General features: G+C 35.6%; 1 protein-coding gene across 1 annotated transcript in view; it reads right to left on the bottom strand.

Annotated features, from left to right (window-relative positions):
• The window catches only part of polybromo (protein), a 149900-nt gene that overhangs the window by 8715 nt on the left and 126731 nt on the right, over positions 1-14454 (bottom strand). Inside the window, exons 27-31 of the mRNA XM_083118454.1 lie at positions 11984-12124; positions 9292-9414; positions 7499-7793; positions 4441-4591; positions 852-988 (exon numbers count right to left, since the gene is read on the bottom strand). Coding sequence (XP_082974580.1) covers positions 852-988; positions 4441-4591; positions 7499-7793; positions 9292-9414; positions 11984-12124 — 847 coding nt within the window. The remainder of the gene's footprint in view (positions 1-851; positions 989-4440; positions 4592-7498; positions 7794-9291; positions 9415-11983; positions 12125-14454) is intronic.

The following is a 14454-nucleotide window of genomic DNA, read 5'->3' as shown; positions in this document are numbered from 1 at the left end:
CTCAGACTGAAAATACATCTACAAACACAAGTCACAAATTTTATGGAATATATAATTACGAAAAATTGTTAAGTGTATAAGGATTTCAAATTCACCTAATCAAATTCAAGATATCTTATTTTGCAATAATCTTTCCTCTGTCAGATAGATTGTTCTGCAAAGGACACTAATGAAGTAAAAGCACTGAGAGAATTCAGTTTTATTTTCCACGCATCTTCCTTTTTTCTTCCTCGATAAACATAAAAGCTAAACTGTTAAAAACTTGCCTTGGGACATTTGTAAATGTATGAATTCATTTGGATTAATAAAAGTTGCAATTTTTCACATCTACGGAGAAAAAATCACGTAGAATTCATGCATAATTCCCGGAATTCAAGGAATTCCCGGTGAGTAGCCACCCTGTGATCACATCACCCCCACCTAAGACCCTGATCAACAACGTGTGGGGCCCTAACTCCACAACCCCTATACGCCATCATGACATATGACATGGTGCAAAGCACAGGGGAGCACTTTTTTACTTTCCGATGCCAATATCACTGGTATGGGCTCAGTGCTAGGCAAAACCCATTGCAATCATCTGATTAAATACATTAATGAAGCACGCTTTGCAATTTTATGCTGGGCTGGTAAAATATCGGTTACTGATTTCAGTAAATTTTATACTGGCACTTTACCAGTATCGTTTAAAATTTCATACTGGTCTATATCTTACTGCTTCAGCGTGAAAAATTAGTGGCCCCTAATATTTGGTTAAGACTACATGCACACACACAGACACACACAACACAAAAGATTCTACTACAGCCAACGACTAGAAAATCATTAGTAAATTACGAAGCGTAACTCACTGGATGCAGGATTAAACTGAGTGGAGAGGGTCTGTGGGGTGGCAGCAACCTTAGATGTTTGAGGTGTTGCTTGATTGCCTGCAGGTGTGGGTGTTGGTGCAGGAGTCGCAGAGGGCCTATGGGAGGCCATGTAATTCCTGTGAAGGAACAAGGTTATTTGAACACACACATATTACTGCAAGTTAGAAAGACATGCTATGAAGCCAAACGTATGAAATTCATTATGATACAACAGCTTGCAAATACACACTGAAGCAAGCTTGCCTGGGAATTCAAACAGTAAATTTAAACTTTATGCAATTCAACACATGTTAATAATACTCGTTAAAGGTATTTCTTCAAACATCTTTTATGTAGAACACTGCATTCCCTTACAGGAATATGATGAAAATGTACCACTCTGATATAGTTCACTATTATAACTGTTTTTTTTCTTTGTACTGGCTAATTCTTTACCTGTTACTCAATGTTTCAACAAAATTTTGTGTGGGTCTTTTTTAAGATTAATATACAGTCAACTCTCGATTCAACGACCTTTCACAGTTCCCGGGAAAAGGGTTGATATTTCGAAGGGGTCGTTATTGGAATTTGCACCAATTTTCAGCTTAAACGGAGCTCAAACAGACACAAAGATGCTTAGGAGATGGTAACACCATTTATCCTGGTAGTTATACAACCTGTTATGCACAGGACGTGTGTTGTGAGAAGGAAAATAGAACATGAAAACGTTTCCACAAAAAATAATTTAAAATAATGTTACTTTCTCTCAATTGTGTACAGTCGTTGCTTTTCCAGGAAATTCTTACAATTCTAGTTCATGAGAAACCTGTTTGCACCGAGACCTATGGAAAGGAAAACAATCTCTCGCTTATTGCAAGTAAAACTCAAAGAATCTTGACACCAATCACACTGGTACCATCAAAAGTCGGTAGATAAATGGGCAGAATGAATGTTGGATTTTATACGAGTCTACTGGAGCGTTGTCTGTTATGAGTGTAACTGGTAAGATAATAAGGTTGCGTTAAGTAAGGGTAGGAAGAAAAGAAAAACCTACACAATAAAGCCTTGAACCACCTGCAAGTTTTCAGCAGCTCTTAGGACAAAGAAACAAGTCAAGGTCGATTTAAAATAACATCCAAGCAGATTCGATCTTCTCTTCTCATGTATCCAAGAGCAAGCGTGTCAAAACTAGCCTGGCACGTTGGGTAGCGGTCGTCGGGTGCAGGGTAACATTGGTGCGCTTGAGGGAGGTGAGGGCAGAGGTCAAGTGCTATTGGATATCACTCAAGCACGGTGTGGTGGTGTCTATTTTTAGTTCAGACCCAATTGTGAGCGGTAGAGTGCTCGTGAAGGGAATGAGTGGAAAAAAAACAACACATTTTTTGGCCGATTTCCTTCAATTTTTCAACTTTTTTCTAAATTTTCCACGGTTCCCGGGAAAAGGGTCGTTACTTTGAGGGGGTCGTTATACCCGGGGTCGTATAATCGAGAGTTGACTGTATGTAAAAAATATATGTAACACTTGTAACAAATACATGTGAAATTGTGTCAAAATATTTAGTAATTACAAAGTTTAGTCACTATAAAGAAATGGACAGATGTAATTAGTGTTAATATGAATGTGACTACATGGAGAATCTGCATGCTTTCAAGATTTGGTCTTTAAAGGAATCCATTAAGGCACAAATTTGTTTACAAATTGCTGTTTACTAAAAAGTTATAACTGGTTTACAAGTATGTTTTGTAGCATCAATTATACTCTGTAACCTATACATTACAAGAAATGTGTATTGATAACAAAGTCTAGTATATTGATAAGTATAATTACAGAAAATTAAAAAATACTTGCTTCAGTTACGACTTGCAAACTGCGAATCAACAAATTTATAGAGTTGAGAACCCAGAAAAGAGATATATACACATATAATATGTACTAAGAACTCACTTTGAGGTGCTGAATGATTTGTTCGAGAAGAAAGAAAATTTCTGAAAAAAGAATAGTCATATTAACATCAAAATGTCAACTCTATGAATAAAAAAAAAGGACATTTCCTAAAGAATTTTGTATTAAGCAACACACTGGCACATACTTATTATAAAAAAAAATTGTCAGGGTTTAAATCCATTTTCTGCAAATGGGCTATTTAAGATTTGTACTAGCTTAAAATGCGATCAGAACCACTAAGCTATGGCCTTTCCAGGAACTTGGCAAATTTTCATTACACAGTAGAAGCAAGCATCAATCTTTCTTCGTGACATTTCTAAAATTCAGATAATCCTTTCAAAATAAAGGAAACGAATGAAGTACAAATATATATATCAGATTTGATATTTGAAATATAAACATCTGTGTATGTGTTTACATGGGAAAAAAATAGGCTGTAAGTTTAAACAAAAATAGTTTGTTAATTAATTACACATACTTTATGCACAATTACATGACAAATCTACTCAAATTTACAAATATCACTATTTTAGTTTAATGAAAAACTATTTCACAGCATTCAAAGTTACATTTTTATTATGGTTGAGCTGATACCCCTTTGAATTGATAAAACTTGGTAACAGTTCAGTCCATCTTCCTGGTACTCACTGATGCTTAAATATAGTAATAGTAATTAAAAGTTGTTCAAAATTGCTTAATATTAACATGTAAGCATCCACAGCAATTATATGCACCACTTACCAGTGTTTTGCTTTAAATATTCAAGAATTACATTGGCGACAATATCTGGCCCCATATGGACAATTTAACGGCAACAACCCTGGCCCAAATCCACTAGGAAGTTTTGTCCCATGCCCCTTAGAGTCCAGACATAGCTCCCCAGTGATTATCATTTGCTTGGACCTCTTAAAGAGCATCTTGGTGGAAAGAAAGTCAAGACAAATGAAGCATTCATTGATTAATTTGGTTTATTCTACTTCACTTTTTTTTATTGCCAATTTCAGTTAATCGCGAAGATGAGGATGAGTGATGATATGATGAAGTGTCACTCACAAAGAACACCCATGTCCAGGCCAGGATCCGAATCTGGGACCCCTGGCATTGTAACGTGCTATCCACTCTGCCATGGAATTGAGCAACAAATGAAGCACTGAAGAAAGATGTCCAGTGGGTACAACATTATATACCAAAGGAGCTTCTACAATGATGGCAGTGGTGCCTGGATGTCTGGAAAATCTGATAGTTTGGTGTTTTGTTGGACTTCCTATTTCCTCTGTGGAAATAACTGTCTTGGTCAATCTTGAATGGCAATTGTAGAATATGATGCGCAAGTCGATCACCACGTTCATTCTCTTTGTTTTACACTTTGCACTGAGAGATTAAAGAATTGAAACAAAATACCAAACAAAATAAATGAAAATAATAGTAGACAAATTCCATGAGCAATAATTGTGCATCCCACTGTAGTCATATAGCTACTTTCACTGGGTTAATCATAATAAAGAAAATGAAGTGATGATGGAATAAATGAACATCCATGCTTTACTCAGGATTTGAACCTGGAACCTCTGGTTTCGTAGGGCATTATGCTAACTACTTTGTCTTGGAAGGCTGGCAACTAAAAGCATCAAAAACAAATTCTACCTGCTACGTTCGTGTGAAGGAATGGGACGTCCATTTCCTTTGTTAATATGAACCTCCTTGACGTGACGAGCTAGTCGCTGAACACTGGGAAACGGCGTAGCTCCTTTCTTTACTCGCCCACAACCTCGCCACTTGCACTGGAATTCATGGTCTACAAAGAAACAAAAAGTAAAGAAAATTATGATCTGTTTCTTTGAAAGTATCTGTTGTGTTGAGAAATGCAGGGGCACTTGATATAAGCATTTAAGAAAATTGCCGACTTGGGTGGTCACACTAGCATAAGACAAAAGTCAGATACAATACCAATATTTCAGGTCTAAATTTTTTTTAATAATGTAAACAAACATTTCACCTTAGTTTTGAGAACATTTCTTTTAAAAAAATGAGTCTGTTCTAATAGTTCATGGTAATTTCATGGTAATTTCTAAATTGGAAGGTGAAAGAACAAGTAAGTACACCAACTTTTATGTCCTCAATTTTTTTAAAAATTCTCTACCATATTCTATAACCATAACATAGAATAAGATAGAATATTATATCTATGCTTCATAGATTTGAAAAAAGCCTGCCTATGATTGTGTGAGTTATGAAAAACAATTAGGAAAAAACAATATAAACAGTGAATTAATAGAAGCTGTATGATACAAACAGATGCTATGTTGGAACTGACAATAATAGATCAGTTGAATTTATAACAACACAGGAGTAAGACAAGTTGATGTTTTGTCACCATACTTGTTTACAATACTAATGAATGACTTTCTGAAAGAAATTAAACCGAAGATAAGAAATTACAAAGTAGGAAATTGGATACTGAAAACACTAACTGTGTCTGAACTCTTGTATGTGGATGTTATTGTATTGTTCACAAATTCACACGCATCTGCAAAAAATCTAGAAAAAAAAATGAAAATAAACAAAAACAAATGAACTGTACTAAGCATATCGTACCCAAGGTGTTGTGTAAAAGTGACAAGTCTGCTATTATCCTTAACATAGCAGGAAGCAGAGAAAGTAATGCTGAATAAGTAATTAGCCAAACGTTAGGTTATTGACTTAAGAGACGGCTGTGTTTCTGAGAGCAGGAGTTGGCGAGTGAACGGGATTGTGACAGGATCGGGGATGAAGTGCGCAAGGGTGTGAGGAGAGAGAGTTCTGACAGGCTGGTCAGATATGTGACGGTGACAATTGAGAGGACGAGAGGCAGGTAAAGTCCTTTTCCTAATTACAACCATATTGATTCAGTCGTAGAGAGTATAAACCCATTTATTATATATGTCAATTCTTGCCATTCTTCTTGAGTGTGACCTCTCGCGCATCATACTTTAGGCCAAGCGAGTGATAACCATCTGGAAGATGAATGATGAATAGCTACGCCACCCAGGAGACAATTCAGGGTCTTTAGTTCAATCCTGATGCATCAATAAGGTTGCGTTAAGTAAGAAAAGAAAAACCTACACAATAAAGCCTTGAAGAAGAAGAATTAACTCAAGTTTAAAGTATTTAGATGTTACAATCAATAGTAATGGAAAAAATAGATGAGGGAATAAACACTAGAATAAAGAATATGGACAATTTATATTATACAATAAAAGATTTTTAGGGAGGAAGAAAATATGCTGGAAAACAAAAATTATAATTTACAATTCAAGTTATATGCCAACATTGATATACGGAAGTGAATTATGGATAATTAATGAAAAACAATACTTAGAAACAGTAGAATTGAAATAGATGAGGAAACTAGTGGCAAAGACAATAAGGGAGAAAATCAGAAATCAAACAATTTGAATAACATTAAATACAAAACCAATATGTCAAGATCTTCAGCAGGTGCAACTCAGATCTTTTGGACACCTAAGCAGAATGCCAGAACATAGAATGCCTAAACAGGTATGTGAAGGAAGAATCTAAAACAAAGAATATGCAGAAAAAGGAATAATGGTGTGAAGGATATTCTGAGAAGGAAGTTGGCAGATCGTAACAGATGGCAAGCTCTCTGTAAAATCTCTACACCAACATGTAGAAGAAGATTGGAATAAACAAGTAAGAAAGAATTTCTTAATGTGTGGTTTTGCAAACACTTGAGAAAGTATACAATGCAATAAACTAATACAGTGCAACCAGGGGACCCAGCTGAAAAAACTAAAAATGCTGGAAAATGTAAAATCGAGGAAAATTTTATGACATTTTGCTATATTGGGACCATAAAGATTGAATGTACAGGTTTAGCCTAAAAGAAATATAGTTTAAACGCTTTATAAATTGAAATTTGTTTGTTACATCAGAAAGCATTTAGTACTGTTGTATACAGAGAGTCTTCAAGTTTACGACCTCCGCTTTTCGTTTGTCTTCGTGACGTCAGCATCATGTGAACACCCGTGAGTGACGTAAGTCGAGCAGTATGGTCGCTAGCCAGGTGGAGAAGTCTTTCTGCGTGACTGGATTTGCAAAAACAAATTCTGTTACTATCGTGCAGCGTCGTTTTAGAACACGGTATGGTAAACAACCACCCACAAGGCAGTCAACCTACGATGGGAGCAAGAGGGAACTGGTTGTCTGTGCAAGGGGAAAAGTCGCATTTCGGGATAACTGGACTATTGCATTGGTACCTGACGTGTTACAAAAGGGTCACACATAGAACACTTGTAACTTATCAATGTAAACTTCAGGATGTACTCTTCAAACCATGTAAGTATTTCAGCCCTATTATAAATTTTTTTCTTTCTGTAAAACTCTGAAAGTGTCTATTTCTTTTAGGCTAACCCTGTATAATGTGGGAAAATGTAAAACCTGGAAATGCAAAATTGAGGTTCCACTGTATTTTGCATATTCTTAATTCTATCCATAAAGTTTCACTTTTCTCTCTCTACATGTTACTGAGACTATTGCTACTGGACATGGATCACCAGATAACGAGTTTTTTTTTAAATCACGAAACCCTAGAACAAAAACTATTATCAAATTTCAAGCATAAGTGTGGTACATTAACATTAATCTACAAAGATAGAAAAGCAGATAACTAGGCAAAGAAACAGCAAAATGCCTAAAAATCTACCTGGATTTGCAGCAAAGAAAGCTTGAACATGTCCACTGGACTCTTGAATGCAGTGATCGACAACATCCACCATGTCCTCAAACTGCCAGTCGCAGTTATCCCAGGAGCATTCGTAGACCAAGTCCTGGTGGGTGGAAGTGCTCTTGTTCTCTATGCTGGTGGGCAGGGCTGGACTTTGTGCCTCTTTGTGAGCTGCTAGTTCTTGTTGTTCAGCAAATTTTGCAGCAGTGTCTTCGTTCATCTTTGCTGCCCTCTCCTCCCATGACTGCTTCAGATAACTTGGAAGGCTTCTCCACTGGAACATTAAGAAATGAATAGAGCTGAAGTTAATATGTAAGTATTTTATTGGAATTATACACCAACCTACCAGAGTTAATCTGAATATTAAAATATATATCACTTCATTATGAATTTCAAGTTTTCCACAAAATGTTGGTGTAAAATTTAAAAAAAAATCGTACATTTTGCAAAGCTTAGAGTAAGGATGGGTTGATATGAAATTTTGGCTGATACCGATAAAGTAACGATATAAAATTCGAAATGGTTCTCGAAGAATCCGAATGGTTCATTGATCTTCTTAATTAACGTATATTACCAGACAACTGCAATGCAAAAGAAGAAGAATATTTAGACATTTAATTTTTTTTAAAGTTGGGCATGCTTATATCCATAAAAATTGTAACAAAATGGCAGAATATTGCACTAAATTATAAGATATTTATAGATATATCGGATCGGTAAAATTATCGGTAATTTTATTAATAAACTAATACACCAACCAATATGCCGATATCGGCCGATACTGATTAATCTGCCCCATCCCTAGTTTAGAGGATAATTTAACTGCAAAAGCTTCTGGACTCCGCGAAATACATGAACTCAGTATCAACTCTGTGATTAAAACTGATACTTTCTGATACCAGTACCGATGCTGCATCGGTATCGGCTCGAACCTATAAACTAGTAGTATTATTTATTTGAGTGCACTTCTGAAGGCCGGAAAGCACTCCATACCATGCAAGCTTACTGCACCTTAAGACCAGTAAACAGCAGAGCAGGAGTGGGGAAGCCACTAGTGTTCAATTACAATGCCACACTGCACCGTTAGTCACAAATTAGATGGCAAGAAGTTTTCCCCTACACAAACATGATGAAGTCTCCTGCCTCACTCATTCCCTTCTTTCCACCCCTCTTACAATGCTACAGTACCACGGCTTCTTCCTCAATCTGCACACATGTAAGAGTGTGCTCTTTCACAATATGGCAGGTTGACCATGCCTGATACATTTACTTATTTTAATATATACAAGGCATAATGCATTACATTGCATCAAATATTTTACAGAAATCAGATGTGGAAGTTAACGAAACAAGTTTCAGTGCTTTTAGTCATGAACCAATGTTGCAAATTTTGAATGAATACTAGAGATATGACAGATAATTGGTACTCTATCGGTATGCATATCAGCAAAATTGCTGATAACTTTACCAATCTAATATATTTATAAATATCTTATAATTTAGTGCAATATTATGACATTTTGTTCTATTTTTTAAAGATTTAAACATATAATCTCCATCCCCTCCTTTTTAAAAGCAAATGCCTTTTGCATTGCAGTCATCTGGTAACACTTTATTAAAGGGGTTCTTCAAGGACAATTTGGAATTTTATATTAGTACAAAATCAATCTTGGTCAAAATTTCATGTTGATCCATCCCTAATTAACATAGACAGTATTGACTTACCTTCAATAACTTTTTCATGCATACGCATGCATGTTAGTTACACTCACCTCATTGCCAACTATTCTGCTGATTTCCCCAAAGCTGTAATCTGGGTACTTTTGAGCAACAGCCCTGCGAACATCACTTGAATACAAAATATAACCTGTGACCACCTTCTTGCCAGTTGATTTCTGAAAATAAAATGATGCTATTGTAAATACAATTGGGAAGTATACATTATTTATATTCATTAATTTCATTTTGCCCATAAAATTAACACTTTTCATAATTATAATGTTGTGTTATAATCCTCCTCACTAATAACAATTATGGTGTTCAGTCTCAAACATATATATTGCAATATTTTACCAAATATATTTATTCAGTTAGATAAGAATGTAGATCAGCAGAGGTATTGATGACTAAAATTTGATTATTTTTTTTAATTTGCTAATTTTGGATCAAACTGAACAACTTGTCAGAAAAAAAGCTAGCAACTGCTCGTTATGTGCTGCCATTTTATCAACATAAGTCCTGTACGTATATTGCCATAAGTAGAGTCAAGGTGTATTGTGACATCATTATTGTCACATACAGTGACACACTAAGTGGATTTATGATGTAAAAGCACATCATGTATATTATCATTCTACAAACCTTTAAACCTTTATATCCCTTTGCTGGTTACAGCAATTAATAAAATATAATGTAACGAAGCACTTAACTTTATAAAAATAGCTCAAGAAATTAAATAACTGAACAAAAGTCTGCACATAATAAACAAAAAGGGAACAGCTTACCAAAAGATATAATTTGCAATAATCAACTTAATACACGAGCATACATTATCTGATAATAAAGCTATGCAATACTTTTGCACTACAAAATTGCAAGTACTGGCAATACAATCTAGCAAAATATCACAAAGAAACTTACAGAAATGAATAAACAAACCTTCTTATGCAAGTGGAAAAACATTCATGTGTACTTGTTTTAACCTACGCTCTATGACAAATAGATGCATAGCTTTGTCACACCCTTGCATCTGTACTGTAAAAAAAAAGGTAATAAGTTGAAAATATACAGAAACATGCACATTATAAGTGAAACTCAGCATACAAAGAATAAACACATCAAATTATGAAATGCCATTTTAAAAATATATGTTTACGTTCTGAATGACATTTGATGGTAATAATATACAGAACCTGGAGCTTAAAAAGAAGTTGGAGCTGTATTTACTAAGTAGCTGCAATTTGCTCCCTGGGTACTAATTAGTGTTAGCATATTCCAGTTGGTATATTGCTTATGTATTTTTAATGCACCAATAACGAGGGTAATTTATATCATGTAATATTTGTAGTTCCGTAAATAGCCAAATCAAGATAATTAATGCTTTTTAAAAATTATTATCTTATCAGCATCTTACCAATATATTTCTATCTTTATTTGTAAGGGAAAGGTGGACAGATCGATCGAGATATTGAATATCCCCATTGCACCAAGACTTTGTATTTCTCCCAGTTCATGAAATATGTAATTTCTGAGCAAATAACGGATATTGAATGGTTGACGTGACATGTTGACATGAAAAGACAAATGTACAGATAAATTGGAAAATTTTGATTAGTAATGTTGGTAATTGCTATATCTTTTAAATATGCCAAATTACACTTACAAACAACCTCTGCACCAACATCAGGACAATTACTCTTTAAACAGAGAGGATGCCCAAGAAAAATTATTAAAAAAATAGTGCCTGGCATCATTTGTGTGCATACCATTGTACAATATCACCACATATAGGTGCAAGTACCTACCAACAATGTTTGGGTAACCTTTGGCATCCAAATGGGATTTAATCGGAGCATGAAAATATGTTGATGATCCCTTTCACAGCATCTTGTATTACACACACTGGTGCACTGAAATTGAACAAGGTCTGTCCAAAAAAGGAACCAAACTTTTCCAAACTTATTTTCTTCTTCTTGTATGTATATATTGCTTGCATTGTTTAGAAACACAATTTTTGCTCTTACGTTTCAGAAATAAATGTCTGCTTAAGAGAGTGTCTGTTTTCCTGAAACGTAACAGCCAAAATTGTGTTTTATGTGCTTGTAAGAACTGTAAACTGCAAGAAAAATTAAATATTTTCTTACTTGTTACACAGTTTAATCAGATTAATACCCTTCAAAGTATTTTCCTCCCAGCATTTCTTCCATTGTTGGAATGCACTGTGGTACATGTTTTGTGAAATAGCCTGCACATCTCATAGCAAATATTTTAGAATCCCTTCTATCATCTGGAAATGATATCCTGTCAAAGTGAATTTCATCCTCAGAGACAGAAAGAAGTCCGCAGGTGCCAAATCAGGAGAATACGGGGGCTGGGTAACAAGTTGCCAAAAACGCTTTTAACACTGTCAAGGTATAGATCCACATTTTCTTTGCCCACATTTCAGGCCTCAGAAAACCACTTCAAGCATGGAACACTGCCTCACATGAATGTTTCTTGACTGGAAATTAAATAATGTAAAGTGGCTTGGCACATGGAGTATTACTTCTAAAAATTTGCACTATGCAGTGCCAGTAGTGGAAAAGAGAATATCAACACACTGGCATGCTGTTTTGAAGATTTGGTTTAATTCTGGACAGGTCTTGTATGTATGTATGTACAATTATAATCAAGGACATCAGTGTCTTTGTATGCTGTTGTTTCACTGTATAGTTGGACCTTGCAAGATAACCATTAGAAACTAACTTTTTTCGAAGAGACCGGTGTTGTTACGGAAGGAGGTGTTGGTGTGTCGACAGAACAGATGGAAGCTGGAGCCCCATCCATTGAATCATCCATGCTAACTTCCGGTTCTCCAGATATCTTGGGAAGGAGAGGCGAAGGTTCCTAAATGCAAAAATAGAGTTGTGATTACTGCTGAAAAATACTGCCTCATATAACATATAAACTAAGATCCTAAAACAATTATCACTAATATAGGTTAGGTGCAGGAAGTACCTTTAATTTTATATAATTACAAAGTCAAGATTAACCAAAAGTGGTAGGAAAGTAACACAAAATAACAAATATACAAATACAAATATTATTATGAACCATGTAATTTGCCATTAATAATAATTTCCAATTAAGGCTGAACTGATCACAATGGCCGAGTTCGTTCAATCTCATCTCTAAAGGGTCTCAAGTTCAAGAACTGGCCTGGACATGGGTGCATCCAGAATTGCAAATTCTCACAGCTGCTCCTTCATCATGTAAGTTACGAACACTTACAGTTGCTCACATAGCCATGCAAATTGGGTTGGGGCAATATGAGCACTCTTCCAGATCCTATGCCAGATATTAATTAATTATTTACTTATTATTAAACTCTCTTGATGGCTTTACAGAACATCAGTGTGTTAGACTGAAAACTGGCAATTTTTTTCAAACTTTCCAAGTTTTAATCTGTATTTTTGATAATTTTATACTAATTTATATAATATATATATATTGTAGAGATATGGAGATTACAAATACGAGAAAACCTTGTCAAGAGAATATTTACGCTTGTTTATTTCCTGGAAAGGTCCGACCAGCGGGCGATCCCAAGAATGCGCAAACTTTGTAACTTCCGTGAAGCAATGACTGAAAGGCAACTGCGTGGATCTAAACAAGATCCAGCATGTTCGAAAGGTGTAATAACCTTTCGAAGCCAAAGATTATAAAAGGAAGCTCGCTCCCCGAGCTCCCTCTCAATTGTCTCATCGTACTCTCATTAGTCTCTGATTACACTTGGATTACTCTACAACACATTACAACTTACGCGGTGGCTCAGTCGGTAACGCGTCTGACTACCATGCTAAAGGTCCCGGGTTCGATCCCCGGCCGGTTCAAATCCGGGAACTTTTCTAACGGTGGAAGCGGCCCTGGCGCCTACCCAGCGTCGAATAACATGGGTACCTGGGGGAAACCCTGGGGGGGTAAAGGCGGTCAGGGACATGATGCTGATCACATCACCCCCACTCACGACCGGATCAAGAAAGTGTGGGGCGTTACCCCCACACCCCCTATACACCTTCATGGCGTGGTGCTAAGCACAGGGGAACACTTTACCTTTTTTTTTTACCTTTAGAACTACGACGACGGTACACGAAGTTACGGCTGCATAAGCATGCAGCGAGTCGCGCGGGATCGCTTGGATCAGTGAGCCAAGGGTCACCGTATCGAACCTTGGCATCAGTCACAATTCGGTCTGCAAGAAGCATCTGGACAAGAACATCACTCGCCTACCAGGTATGAACAAGTGTAAATAACCTTTAAATTCAACCTTCCATATCTCTTCCCTCTTAATCGGAGCAGGTTCAACTGACAAGTATAATTAAGCTCTACCTAAAATGTATTATTGAAGCATCCCTGTGACCTCAGATCCCAGGTAAGACGGGATTACAACAATATACACATTTAATTTTATATTGTTTTTTACCTCTAGATTTACTGCAATAATGAAGATGAGTGATGAACTAGATATAGGATATACCTGGAAAGATCTCATTAATTCATCTGAACAATTCTGGTTACAGCTCACCACCCATCTAAGACTATTTTAAACTTTTGTTATGTACACAATATGAATTTTTTTTTTTTGCAAAGAGTATCTGTAAAATTCAAGGGACAAAATATTTCTTGTGGATAACAAAAATTCCTAATATACCAAGGGTTAAAATGCATGGGAGAAAATGGTCCACTTCAACATACTTTAAACCTAGATAAATAAGTAGGGGCATGCATATTTAGTTTTTGACGAAAACATGAAATTTGAAATAACACATTCTAATGTTAATTTTTATTATCTCTGAAAGGTGTGAGGTACATTTTCCTCCCCTGTTTTGTCACAAAATGATGTGAAATGAATTGCAAAATGCGAAATAGACTCTTAAACACAAAATTTAGAGTTTATCTACTAACACGACACTTTGTGAAGTTTGAATTATTCTGTGAGTTATGCAATTCACGGAAAATTGATTAAATCTGCTGTAAATATTTGAGAAGCAAGAATGGACCCCTTTATACAGAAATAAACTTAATACTCTGCTAACCACATAAAATGTGCTATTAGAAGTGATATGTTTATTTTGTAATAAGTGCAGTTTTTAAATCAAATTTTGGATTATGTTCACAATTTTACAATCAAAATGTCATTTTATATACTACTTTTGATCCGATTTTTGACCGCTATA

Source organism: Lepisma saccharinum, chromosome 3 (assembly GCF_977018435.1).
Source record: "Lepisma saccharinum chromosome 3, izLepSacc3.1, whole genome shotgun sequence".
Classification (NCBI taxonomy): domain Eukaryota; kingdom Metazoa; phylum Arthropoda; class Insecta; order Zygentoma; family Lepismatidae; genus Lepisma; species Lepisma saccharinum.
This window is presented reverse-complemented; position numbering and strand designations above follow the sequence as displayed.